This window comes from Macrobrachium rosenbergii, chromosome 14, assembly GCF_040412425.1.
Source record: "Macrobrachium rosenbergii isolate ZJJX-2024 chromosome 14, ASM4041242v1, whole genome shotgun sequence".
NCBI classification, from domain to species: Eukaryota; Metazoa; Arthropoda; class Malacostraca; order Decapoda; family Palaemonidae; genus Macrobrachium; species Macrobrachium rosenbergii.
The window spans coordinates 5,029,758-5,042,798 of NC_089754.1; the positions used below are offsets into that span (position 1 = coordinate 5,029,758).

At 37.1% G+C, this 13,041-nt stretch overlaps 1 protein-coding gene across 1 annotated transcript; it reads right to left on the bottom strand.

The window, feature by feature from the left end:
- Window positions 1-6,692: 6,692 nt before the first annotated feature.
- On the bottom strand, window positions 6,693-12,416 carry LOC136845475 (uncharacterized). Its single transcript, XM_067115648.1, has 4 exons — window positions 10,952-12,416; window positions 9,686-10,798; window positions 8,339-9,513; window positions 6,693-6,749 (listed from the first exon to the last, which is right to left on the bottom strand). The coding sequence occupies exons 1-4, from the start codon at window positions 12,414-12,416 to the stop codon at window positions 6,693-6,695; spliced, it is 3,810 nt and encodes a 1,269-aa protein (XP_066971749.1).
- Window positions 12,417-13,041: the final 625 nt, after the last annotated feature.

A 13,041-nucleotide genomic window follows, 5' to 3' on the forward strand; every position in this document is an offset into this window, starting at 1 on the left:
CTTTTCCTAACTAACCTCCTTCAAACCCATTCCAGACCCAAACTGATACCTTACTTAATTGTATACTGTGATTTACCCTTCAGGTTATCCATATTTAAATTTATTGCGTGTGTCAATCATAAAGTGTTGTGCCAATTATCATTCATTGCATGTCATTAGTCAATGCCAACTCGTTCAGTGACAGAGTTGTAGGATAGTAGGTTAGGTTAGATATTTACTATGTGCCTTAGAGTAGAGTTCCCCCACTGTTAGGGACAGTAGTAGAAGTGTCTATACCCTTGGATAGGTTAGGCCTGTAAGTTACCCAACTCAGAACACCTCTTAGCAGTTAGATAGGCCCATTAACTATTGCAGTGCCAAAGTACACCTCATGTAGGGGCACTAGCTGACTAGTCGAGATGAATAGCTAACTTAGACAAGACCTTCACGCCCGAAAGGGTGTGAATGCCTTTTCAAAGGGGGGACCTGTCAAGAATTTATATTCCTCCCTCCTAGTGAATCACCATATAATTGATTTCTAATAAAATCCAGCATGTCAGTTATCTTAAAGTCAAGCCGATATGGCTGACAAAAAGGGTTTCCTACTTATTTTTGAACCCAGAATGCATTCCATTCTCCTGGCTGTAAATGCCCTGGCCTACCAAACAATAGACCTCCTTCCTTCAACCCCCCTACTACAAGCACCCAACCAGATTCTCCCCTTCGTGGGGTAGTGTTTTCAAGTTAATTTCAGAAAGGGTTATAGGTATTATAGGGTGCAAGCTGTGCAAAGGGGAAGCTAGGATCTTAAGCTTTAAACACCTAATCTATAAGACCATTTTCCCTTGAATTCCTGACTGGTGACAGACTATTCTTTCCGGTGCACCTGGATGTGCGAAAACACACCAAGCCCGCATCGATTTTGTAAACAAGAGCAGAGACTTCCCAGCTGTGCTCCGTGGCAGATATCTGTTCCCCGTTCCCTGGTAGCTGGTCCGCTTACTCAACTTGAAAGGCAACTGACGCTATATTCAGGGCTCAAGTATATGTCTAAGGTAAAGTCTGAGAGTTAGTCTGTCCCAGTAGCCACCTTTTCCCCCTTTTCAGTCTATTTAATCCTTCCTTATTGCCTCTTCACGAGTATTACTTTCTCATTTCTACTCAGGCGGCCCCCTTTGTGTGTCAGCCACACCATCCCCATTCATCCTTTAAAGCACATTTGTTCAGTAACCTCATAACCTGCAATTAAGTCCTGCCTTTAAAGTGTTAAATTGGGCTAACTAAGATTTAGAAGGTAAGACTGTTCATTGTGCTTTGTTTAGTAATAAGGGAGATTTCATTTGCCCCCACGTGTTTGTACTAACTCCGAAATTCCTTTCCAGGAGACAGCATATCCTGCCCAGTTCACAAATCTATGCCAAGATACCCTTTACTGACTGCCATCCAAATTTCACAACCATCCCTCCCTGGTCACAGTCTGATTGCAAGAATCCGTTGCCAACCCAGAAATCATCTTGCTGAACTATTTCCATTATCCTGGAACTTAACCCTTTCATTGCATTGTTGCCTGTGAATTGATGCATTTTGGTCATATCAGAGTTAATTGTTTTAATGGGAATTGTTGCACCTGTGGCCCCTCATATTTGCATGGCGTGTCTTTAATTTACTGCATTTATGATCTATCATATGTGATTTATGTGTCTGTAAATTGTTACATTTTTGGTCTCACATACTTGCCCCATTTTCTGTAAATAAACCCCTTTTAAATATAAAAGAATTCTAATTCCGAATAGGCAACCTTCATTATTTAGGTAAATCAAGGAAAATTCTAAGGTAAGTTCCAGTAGTATTTATTTTGTTTATAATCGGGGGCCCCCCTTGGCACCGAAGGCAGTCCCTAATGACAAATTGTCCAAAATCCTGTCTCCCCAAGGACCCTGTTCATGACAATATATATATATATATATATATATATATATATATATATATATATATATATATATATATATATATATATATATATATATATATATATATATATATATATATATATATATATATATATATATATATATATATATATATATAAATGTACTATAAATGTTATCAATTCACGCTACTTTGGGAATATCCCCGATGGGGAATTATCACCGAAGGGGAATTTTTTAAGTGATAAATGGATCGGTTCCATCAGGTCTCGATCACTCGACACACACGGTACCCTCCAGTAACTCCATTCGACGGTCAAACCATCGAGCCACCAATAGCCATTTATCACTTAAAAAATTCTTCTTCGGTGATAATTCCCCATCGGGGATATTCCCGAAGTAGCGTGAATTGGATATTAAGCGACATTTGTAGCTTCATGAATGTATATAAATCACTGTGTGATAAAAATATCATATATGTATCTACACACACACACACACACACACACACACACACATATATATATATATATATATATATATATATACATATATAAATGTAAAGGCAAATGATACAAAGGAAAAGTAAAACAACGGAGTGGTTGCTAGGCCTTTCGTCTCATGGTCCTTTATAGCAGACTGATGAGAAATATAGAAGCAAAGATACAAGAAAGCTCATATAATTGACAGGTGACATATAGATATCCCTGATGATGGGGATTATAAAAGGAACAGATGCACCTGGAATCCAACAAAGTTGAAGAATTGGTGGACCTGCCAAAACAAAGGTAAATCTTTGAGAGGATTTGCAAAGTATTAAGCCCAAAGATTTACCTTTGTTTTTGTAGGTCCACCAATTCTTCCACTGTGTTGCATTCCAGGTGCATCTGTCCTTATAATCCTCATCCTCAGGGATAACTGTATGCCATCTGTCAATTATACGAACTTTATTGTAACCTTACTTTTATATTTTTCGCCAGTCTGCTAGTAAAGGACTGTATCTAAATCCCTGGTTACCACTACGTTGTTTCACCTTTCTTTCGTGTTATTTGCCTTTATTTACGCATTCATCACGTTCCATATAGCCTCGTGAATCTGTTTTATATATATATATATATATATATATATATATATATATATATATATATATATATATATATATATATATATATATATATATATATATATATATATATATATATATGTGTGTGTGTGTGTGTGTGTGTGTGTGTGTGTATAATTTGTACTGGATTTCTAATATGGATATCCAAAAATGTTTTATTTTAAGTGAAGTAAATTACTTGAAAAACACACTGTTAATAAGAGTCTTCCTACCTTCTTGTCTTTGTGGAGTGACTTTATTTCCTATAATTTGATGAGTTCAGAAGACGCTTCAGCAATATCTGAAGTGAATAAAGAAGGTGGGAATCTTTTAGTTTCCGAACCGGAAAGGCAATGTCAACTCGTCTTTCCTACTCGGTATTACAAATTAATTGTGCGTAATACATTACGAGAGTATAAGCGACGTTTCATTCCCCCGGCTTTTTATCTCACCCTTTTATGCGTTTTATTCCGGATTTTTCCCCATCAATGTGATATTGCCACGCTCATAAACTAACACTCATAGCTCATAGTTATTTGCTTCTGCTTTAGTTCTTTTTCATTTTGCAATGGAAATGAAAAGTTATTCCATCTATAGACTGCACAGTCTTTCTGTGAATACCCTATAACAAAAACTGGTGAGAGCAAGAGTAATGGATAAAACTACTGGAGATTGTAAAAGATATTGAGCGTATGAATTTTCTGCCAATTTCATCGATGCCTGTACATAATAAAAGCGACAATTTTAGTATATAGACTTGTCTGAACTGCAGTGTTGATTTTACTACATATCATATAGCGTCAGATTAAAAAACTGGAAAATATATATTCATTCTATGCACAAGTATAATATAAAAGCTCGTTGCTAAATAAAACTGCATTATGATCACTCTAATGGTGTCTTAGGTGTCTTTCCTGCTTTCTTATTTGGTGACAGTGCATAACAAATACAATGGAACAGCTACTGATGGACTAAGAATGGATATATGTGAATGTTCTTCTATGGCTTCATGGCAAATTCTATTTTCATAATTCTTGGTATCACTAGTAACGAAAAAATGAAGGCCCTTAGCGGAAAATTTAACTCTAGTTGTAACAAAAAGAGAATTTACAATTTACTCGGCGATTCTTGACTCTGTGTGACTAAACCATGAAATTTTTGTTAAGGTGAAGATATTAATTGTCCATGATGTTAAAAAAAAGAATGGAAAAATTTTAAAACCTTTATAATTACTTAATACAGATAGTATTTTTATTATCAGGTTATAATTTAATAACTTATGCAATAAAGATAACAGGAAAATTGATTACACTTATTTTCTACTTAATAATGACACTGGGATCTAAATGAAGTAACTGGCATTTATACAAATTCATGCAATAAATCTGTTATGTACCAAAATCTATATAAAAAAAAGATGATACCTACTTTTATTTCAGCAGTCACTGGATGATCAACCGACGATAGAAAGGTTATTTACATTCACGCGAACAGACTGGCATCTTAAGCTTTCTCTTTATTTTTGTGGCATCTTAAATAGTTTCGTAATTAACGATGATTTTTATAAAGCTGCCTTTTTCATTCTTGTAACGATCGTTAACAATTGGCTGTACCAGATAACAAAGAACGATTTCCATAACATTATTTTTTTCATCTTTGCATAATGACTCTTTCCTGTTTACTTAATAAGCAATAATTTTTCAACTTTGTTTTTCTTTTATGACATTTAATTTTAATTTTTTTATTCCAGAAATAAACAATGGTTATTTAAGATATTAGTTTTTCAGTTGATTTATTCTATTGCTACCAATTTACATCGACAGAAAATAATGATTTTTATGGAATTATTATTTTTTTTAGTTTTCTTCAGTTGCTAAATCAAATTTCCTAAAGGTCAAAATTATTTTAGACTCGTCCTCAAAAACTGAATTGTTTGAAAGCAAATTATTAGTCTCGCAAATTATACGCAACCGGACTGTAAGAGGTTTAAACTCCAGTGGAAAATACTAAGTGCTCTAACATTATTTCATTCCTGTTGCATCAGTTTCTTTTTTCTTATCATACTCTCTAAGCTTATATAAATGCGTGAAAGTTCTGTAACGAAAATACTTTGGAAATTCAAATTGTGGCTTTATTCAGTCTCAATAGACTGGAAAATTCTTTGTAGAAAATTGCTTTTAGGAAATGTATTATTATTATTATTATTATTATTATTATTATTATTATTATTATTATTATTATTATTATTATTATTATTATTATTATTATTATTAATTATTATTATGGTGATGATGATGATGATGATAAGAATTTCCTTGGAACATGATAAAATGTTTCCATTCACCTTAAAAGCGACGTTGACAGAAGAGAATGAATGTTTGGAAAGACGGAAAACCTCGGTGGACTGCAATAAATATAATTAATAACAAAATAAAATAAATATGAAGAAAATATCCTGATAACTTGCTATGCAAAAAAAAAAAATGCATTTACGGTAATTTGCTGTTACTTTCACTCACTTGATGTTTATTTCCTTTATTCTAGTTAGGAGCCCACCGTCAAAGAAAAAGACATTAAATACAGACAACCAGGGTTCATAAATGGTTGTAATCAGATCTGGCGATACATCGACAATATCACAGTGTCCAAATAACCACTGCAAATGTTACCAACGCACATGCTTCTCTTGGTGAACAGGCGAATATGAGAAATTCATCTAACCTGGTTAGATGACTTAATTAGTCTCAGTATTTTGCTGACCACGTTGTGAGAGAACTATCATTTCTTGGTATATGAAACGAAGTGGACATTTCCTTCGAAGAGGGGTTAAGATATGTTACTTATAAGGGGTCGTGGTGCAGGTCTTTTATTGCACTATTTATACTCTCAGTGATGTTCAAAAATACTCATCATAATATGGTCAGTGAAGACGAAAACAAAAGGGAAAACTCAACAATATTTATTCACAAAAAAAATAACAAATTAAGTCAACCTTGTGACTGAAGAGGACGTAGACTAGTCCTCAAATAATCCCACTGGATTCTAAACGCTAAAAAAATCTAAGCCCTAGATAGAATCATGAAGAGAAACGAACACAAGAATAAAACTAAATCGGAATATATCCATACAATGGCTGGCCAGGCCAAAATCAAAATATACCTATAACTATAAGCAAGAAAAAAGGTGAAGGATAAAAGGGAGAAAACACTTAAATTCCTACCTATGAATTACAGTCTGAACATATAACAAACACCAAGGCCTATAGGCCATAAGGACCACCAGAGTCTATAAATTTAGCATTTATAGATAGATTTATATAGAAAAATAATATATATATATATAAATTTAAAATTATATATAAACTCCTCCTCACAAAAACAGGGGAACTGATAATCCAAAATAAATTTAAAGCGCCTTTAAGGAGGCCGTGATCCAATGCATCTCAGCTCTGCAAACGAGGGAGTACAGGAATACACAGGTAACCACTGGTACAGGGAGTCGGAGGCGGTCCTGTCCGACAACGCAAAGATAAACTCCTACCTGGTATCTGTCTCCCTACTTGACACCTCACGAGCCAGATTGCTCCTTCAACAGCAGCTTATAAAGGCGTCCTTGGGGATACACTGATGCGACAGGTTCCGACAGAATGAGATGGCACTCAATACCTTAAGGAAATGTATCCACTAAGGTGGTGGCGCAGGTGACGACTGCGTCAAGTCGACGTCGGGTGACAATGTCAACTGGTCGTCAATGTCAACACAGGTCACACGACGTCGCAGGTGACAATGTCAACTGCGTGACACAGAAGTGTTCCTGCGAAGAGCAGCTCCAACAGCAAGACTCAGGATGTAAAAAAAAATTTTTTTAATGCACAAAGGTTCTCAATAATCGCCAGCTGTATAAGCGTCAGGAAGCAAAGTACGGCCCGAACTCCCCCAGGCCGAGCACCGTCCTTCACAAGTCACCTCACAGGAGTCATGCCGCACTCGAAAAATAAACAAACCCCAATCGTTAAAACGATAGTTCAAGCAATTAAGTGAGCGGGGAGGAGGCGAGAAACTATACCGAAAACAAAACAATACACACTTAACAATAACTGCCTTAAGAAATAACTTAAATCTAGAACAAGGTTGACTTAAATAAATCACAAAATTACGTTACTCTAATACCTTCCTCCCCGAGATAAAAAAAAAAAAATATTTTTTTTTATAACAAGAACATAGAACCTGAAAAGCAGGAACATTAAGGTCCACCTACAAAAGACAAGTAAAAAAAAAAGGACAAGACAAAAGTTACTTAGCCTGAAAATAAAACTATATTTAAACAAAGTCAAAACATGTTATATAAAAAAAATAACTTAAGACTAAACAACGACAACAAGAAAAGTCTCGACACCAACCAAATCTTCACATACCATACAAAACAAATCAACGTCAAATCAGGACAATACAGCCAAAACTCGCAAAAATCAAAGAAGGAAACTTACGTATACACACCTCAACTTGCAGGTGTGCAAAAAAAAAAAAAAAAAAAAAAAACAGTTTTTATACAAACTCACCGGAGAAACGAGCAGGGCAGCGTACGAGGGAGGTGAGGCAAACATTTCAAATTCGTGAGAGAGCGTCAGGAATCTTATTTTCAGACCCCTTTATATGTTTAATAACCAGCTTGAATTCCTGAAGCAAGAGAGCCCAACGCAAGATCCTTTGGTTGGCTCCTTTCATACGCTCAATGAAAACAAGTGGGTTATGATCCGTCCAGATTTCTATGGGAAGAAAAAAGTTAGTTCCATAAGGTTTGAAATGTATGAGGGTACGGACCAAAGCAAGAGCTTCTTTTTCAATGGTAGAATACCTCCTTTCAGCTGCCAACAACTTCCGGCTAAAATAAGATATGGGGTGTACCTCACCTTCATCGTCCCTTTGGAAAAGGACACCACCGATACCCACATCACTGGCATTTGGGGAAGTCAAAATGGGTTTGGAAATTAGAATGGTTTTAAGCTTATTAAAAGCTTCCTCACACTGATTAGACCAACAAAATTTTTGACCCTTCTCTAAAAGGTTAGTAAGAGGCTGAGCAAGATCTGAGAAATTTCGCACAAAGCTGCGATAATATCCAGTCATCCCCAGAACTCTTCTCACCTCGCTAATATTACCTGGCCTTTTTAGATTAATAATTGCCTCGAGGTTAGCTTGTTTCGGAGCTACCTGACCCAAACCAACCTCTGACCCAAATAACAAACCTTTGCCTTGCCAAATTCACACTTTGCTAAATTAATAACAAAACCAGCAGACCTAAGGGCCTCAAATACCTTACGCAATCTTACCATATGCATACTCCAATCATTGCTATATACAACCAAATCATCAATATAAATTTCAGTTCCTTTCAAACCACAAATGACCCTATTCATAAGCCTCTGAAAAGTACACGCGGCATTTTTCATCCCAAATGGCATAACCTTGCATTCATACAAACCAAAGGGAGTTACGAATGCCGAGATTTCACGGGCTCTATCAGATAACGGAACCTGCCAATAACCCTTCAACAAATCTAGTTTTGTAATAAATTTGGCAAAACCTATCTGGTCGAGACAATCATCAATATGGGGCAAAGGAAAAGAGTCATTTTTGGTGTGGGCATTAACCTTTCGATAGTCCACACACATGCGGAACTTTCCGTCAGCTTTTCCAACAAGAACAATAGGGGAACTCCAAGGACTGACTGATGGCTGAATGAGGTCGTGCTCCAACATATACTTAATCTCCTTCTCGACCAAATCCCTCTTTACAGGATTTAACCGATAAGGACTTTGTTTAACTGGGGAGGCACTACCTACATCTACATCATGCCAAAGAAAATTAGTTCTACCAGGAGAGTCCCGGAATAAATCTGAAAAGGAATAAATTAGATTAAATATATCCTCTCTTTGATGAGGATCCAAATGTTTTAAACCTTCCTGTAAAACTTCTAAATTTTGTATATTAGAAAAAAGAGCATCTGAAGAAACCCGACTCATTAAATCATCCGAATCCTGAGGAGGAAATTCCACGGCTACAGATACTGGCTCAGAGACAACTGTTAAAGGATCAACACTTCTACTATGATAAGCTTTCAACCTGTTTACATGAAAAATTTTACACTTCCTGCTTGAACCGGGAGCTTCAATTTCGTAATTCACCTCGGACAATTTCCTCAAAACTTTCCATGGACCCTTATATCTAGGTTCAAGAAAATTGTCCGAGTCCATACTCAAAATCAAAACCAATTCTCCTGGTTCAAAAGAACGGGCTTTAGCGTTCCTGTCAAAGTTAGCCTTCATTTTAGCCTGAGAATAATTCAAATTATCACGCGCAAACTTCCAAGCACTGAACATTCTCTTTCTCAAATCATCCACAAATTCTCCCATTTTGAAATCTCCCCTTCGATTGGCCCCTAATACTTCACAAAAAATGTCCAAAGGGCCACGGACTTTGTGCCCAAAAATCATTGGGATGATTCCTAAGAGCAAAGAGTGCGAACGGAAGTGCTTTGTCCCACTCGCTTCCGTGTTCATAACAATTTTTTTTCAAAATAGATTTTAATGTTTGGTGAAACCTCTCCACCACACCTTGACTCTCCGGATGATACGGAACACTTGTAATGTGCTGAATGGCCAGTTCAGCACACTTACCTCTAAACATTTTACTCGTGAAATTCGTACCGCAATCGGTCTGAATAACACGGGGGAGACCGTACCTGGAAAAGAATTCCATTAATTTTTCAAAAACTACTTTAGAGGTTATCCGTCTCAAAGGGAAAGCTTCGGGAAATCTAGAGGCTCTATCCATAATTGTTAATAGATAAATATAACCAGACTTAGTTTTAGGCAAAGGACCAACCACATCTATCACCAATTCCGAGAACGGTTCTCCGATGGCAGGAATAGGATTTAAAGGAGCCTCGGGAATAATTTGATTTGGTTTTCCCATAACCTGACAAACCTCACATTCGTTCACAAAACGCTTCACAGACGATTTCATCCCAGGCCACCAAAAATATCTTGCCAATTTACGGAAAGTCTTCCATACCCCAAAATGACATGAAAGGAAATTGTCGTGAGCGAGACTCATTACTGATTCACGGAACTGGGAAGGGACCACAATTTGCTCGATCCGAGAAGTCTTGCTCAGATCATCTGTCGAAGGTCTACTAAATCTGTACAACAAATTATGAATTATACCAAACTGAGGCTTAGTTAGATCATTGATATCACCTAACTCGAAATTAAATTCTTTTTTCTGGGCCTCAATGAAAGCCAAACGGTCCCAATCAGGTTTCAGAACATCATTAATAATAATATGACTATCACTACTATCTACAGACCCGGGCCTTTCTACATCTACTTCTAAACTACTAAATAATAATTCATCATCATTAATTGATTCAGCAGCTCTTGCTGTGGCACGGGTTGTTACAGAAACAGGATGGGCCTGAACAGACAAAATAAGAAATAATTCCTGACCTTCACTATTGAGCATATCATTTCCCAAAATACCATCAATACCAGGAATGGGGAGATTATCGACAACGGCCAACTCAGTAACCCTATCATATCCAGGAAAAGACAACCTGACATCCACCAACGGAGCAGAAACAACTGTGTTCAGGAACCCTCCCAGAACAACAAAATTACCTGAACGCTCTTGTAAACCATTCAAAGCCTCACTCAACACCAGAGACCGAGCTGAACCAGTGTCCCTCAAAAACTTCACATTGATAGTTTTAGATTTATGAATTATTTTACCTGGCCAGACATATTTGTCAAAATTGAGTCACGAATTATTATTGCTAGGGGATGGATTATCATTACTATCTACGCTACTGCTAACTACTTCAGTCTTTTCTACCTTATCACTAAAACCAGACTTGTTGGAAATTAATGAAATTGGATTCTGACCATTTCTCTGCAGATACCTCCTACGGGCATTGCACTGGTGCTGGAAATGACCTGGTTTGTCACACCAGTAACAGGTTACTCTACGTCCAGTACCTCTGTTATCATTAGGCCTGTTATAGTTATTATTGCCTGAATTAGGCATATCCCTGTTAACAAAGACACGAGGAGGAGGTGGTCCTCCAGACACTCCACTAACTTTCCTGTTACCTGTAAAAGAATGGTCATTATTACCCTTAGGAATATTAGAGACAGACGAAATGGTTTCTACTCTCCTTCCATTACTGAAGACACGAGAAGAGGGATTATTCATATCTTGATAACCAAAATTACCAGTTCCAGAACGATGAGTCAAGACATATTCATCTGCCAATTGGGCGGCATTACTCAGTTTTATAGCCTTAACCTCCTCGAGATGTACTCTCAACTCCTTGCTACACGCTTTCTTGAATTCCTCAAGGAGCAACAATTCCCTCAACGCAGCAAAAGACACTACCTGACGACTCTTTAGCCAGTCGTCGAATTGTTCCTCCTTGACCCGTGCAAATTCAACAAAGGACTGAGAAGGGTGTTTGTTATAATTCCTGAATTTCAGGCGATAAGCCTCGGGTACCAAATCATAGGCTTTTAGGACTAGTGCTTTGACCTTCTGGTAGTCCCAAGCAATTCCTTCCTCCAAGGCATTGTATACCCGGATTGCCTTGCCCACTAATCTACACTGTATTAATACAGTCCACATTTCAGAGGGCCAAGACAATCGGGTGGCAACTCGTTCAAGTGCCTTGAAGAATTCAGGGACGTTCTTCTCATCAAAGACTGGCACTAACTTTAATGCTGCACCTAAATTAAATTTATCATTAAAATTATTCTTAAGGGAACTGATCATATTGGTCCCCTGCAACCTTGCCATTTGTAAATTTATATTTGCTACCTCCAACTCGTGACGCCTTGCCCTCTCGTTCTCCTCAAATTCCAATTTCCTCAATTCTATTCGTTTGCAAATTAACTTATATTCTACCTCCTCCTTAGACTCTCCCAAAGCATGAATAGGAGCCAGGGGTCCCTCTGGCGTAGGATTTGGGGAAGGCAAAAAAGGATTAGTAGACAAATTAGCTTTAAGTAAATTGGAGGGACCTTCAAAAATAATACCTGTGCGGGGAGGATCCTCAAACAAAGTCAAACCCGCTCTCACACTCAATTTTTCCTCCTCTGAATCTGCATCAAACATACTATCTTCATCATCACTGTCCTCTCGTCTTTCGCTAACCAAATTTTCAGCCTCTGCTAAATCTTGAGAAATCTTATCCCTTACTGCCATCAATATTTCCCTCTTAGTGCCTACAGATTTCAGCGGAACACCTAACCACTGTGCACAAGAAATTAAATGCTTCCTACTCAATACGGGCAAATGCTTTATACAATCAGCCGACCCCAAATATTCAGCAGGATCAAAGACAAACTCTTCCATTATGCCAAAAAAAAAAAAATAAAGTGTACAGGGAGAAAGGCAATACTACAAAAATAAATACTGAAGAGACCACCCCAGTGTCGCTCCACAGACCAAGATACTGAGTATCCCTGAGAATATATATCCTGTCACGGTCGCCAATTTGTTACGCACCCTTATAAGGGGTTGTGGTGCAGGTCTTTTATTGCACTATTTATACTCTCAGTGATGTTCAAAAATACTCAGCATATTATGGTCAGTGAAGACGAAAACAAAAGGGAAAACTCAACAATGTTTATTCACAAAAAAAATAACAAATTAAGTCAACCTTGTGACTGAAGAGGACGTAGACTAGTCCTCAAATAATCCCACTGGATTCCTAAACGCTAAAAAAAATCAAAGTCCTAGATAGAATCATGAAGAGAGAACGAACACAAGAATAAAACTAAATCGGAATATATCCATACAATGGCTGGCCAGGCCAAAATCAAAATATACCTATAACTATAAGCGAAGAAAAAAAGGTGAAGGATAAAAGGGAGAAAACACTTAAATTCCTACCTATGAATTACAGTCTGAACATATAACAAACACCAAGGCCTATAGGCCATAAGGACCACCAGAGTCTATAAATTTAGCATTTATA

Bases quoted from the DNA above. Each gene is read 5' to 3' on its own strand.
- LOC136845475 (XM_067115648.1), bottom strand. From the start codon at position 12,416: ATGGAAGAGTTTGTCTTTGATCCTGCTGAATATTTGGGGTCGGCTGAT. The intron at 10,799-10,951 runs GTCAGAATCCAA...ATGTCTGGCCAG, and splicing joins GAGGTATCTGCAGAGAAATG to GTAAAATAATTCATAAATCT. The intron at 9,514-9,685 runs GTAAGTGTGCTG...CTTTGCTCTTAG, and splicing joins CACGAGTAAAATGTTTAGAG to GAATCATCCCAATGATTTTT.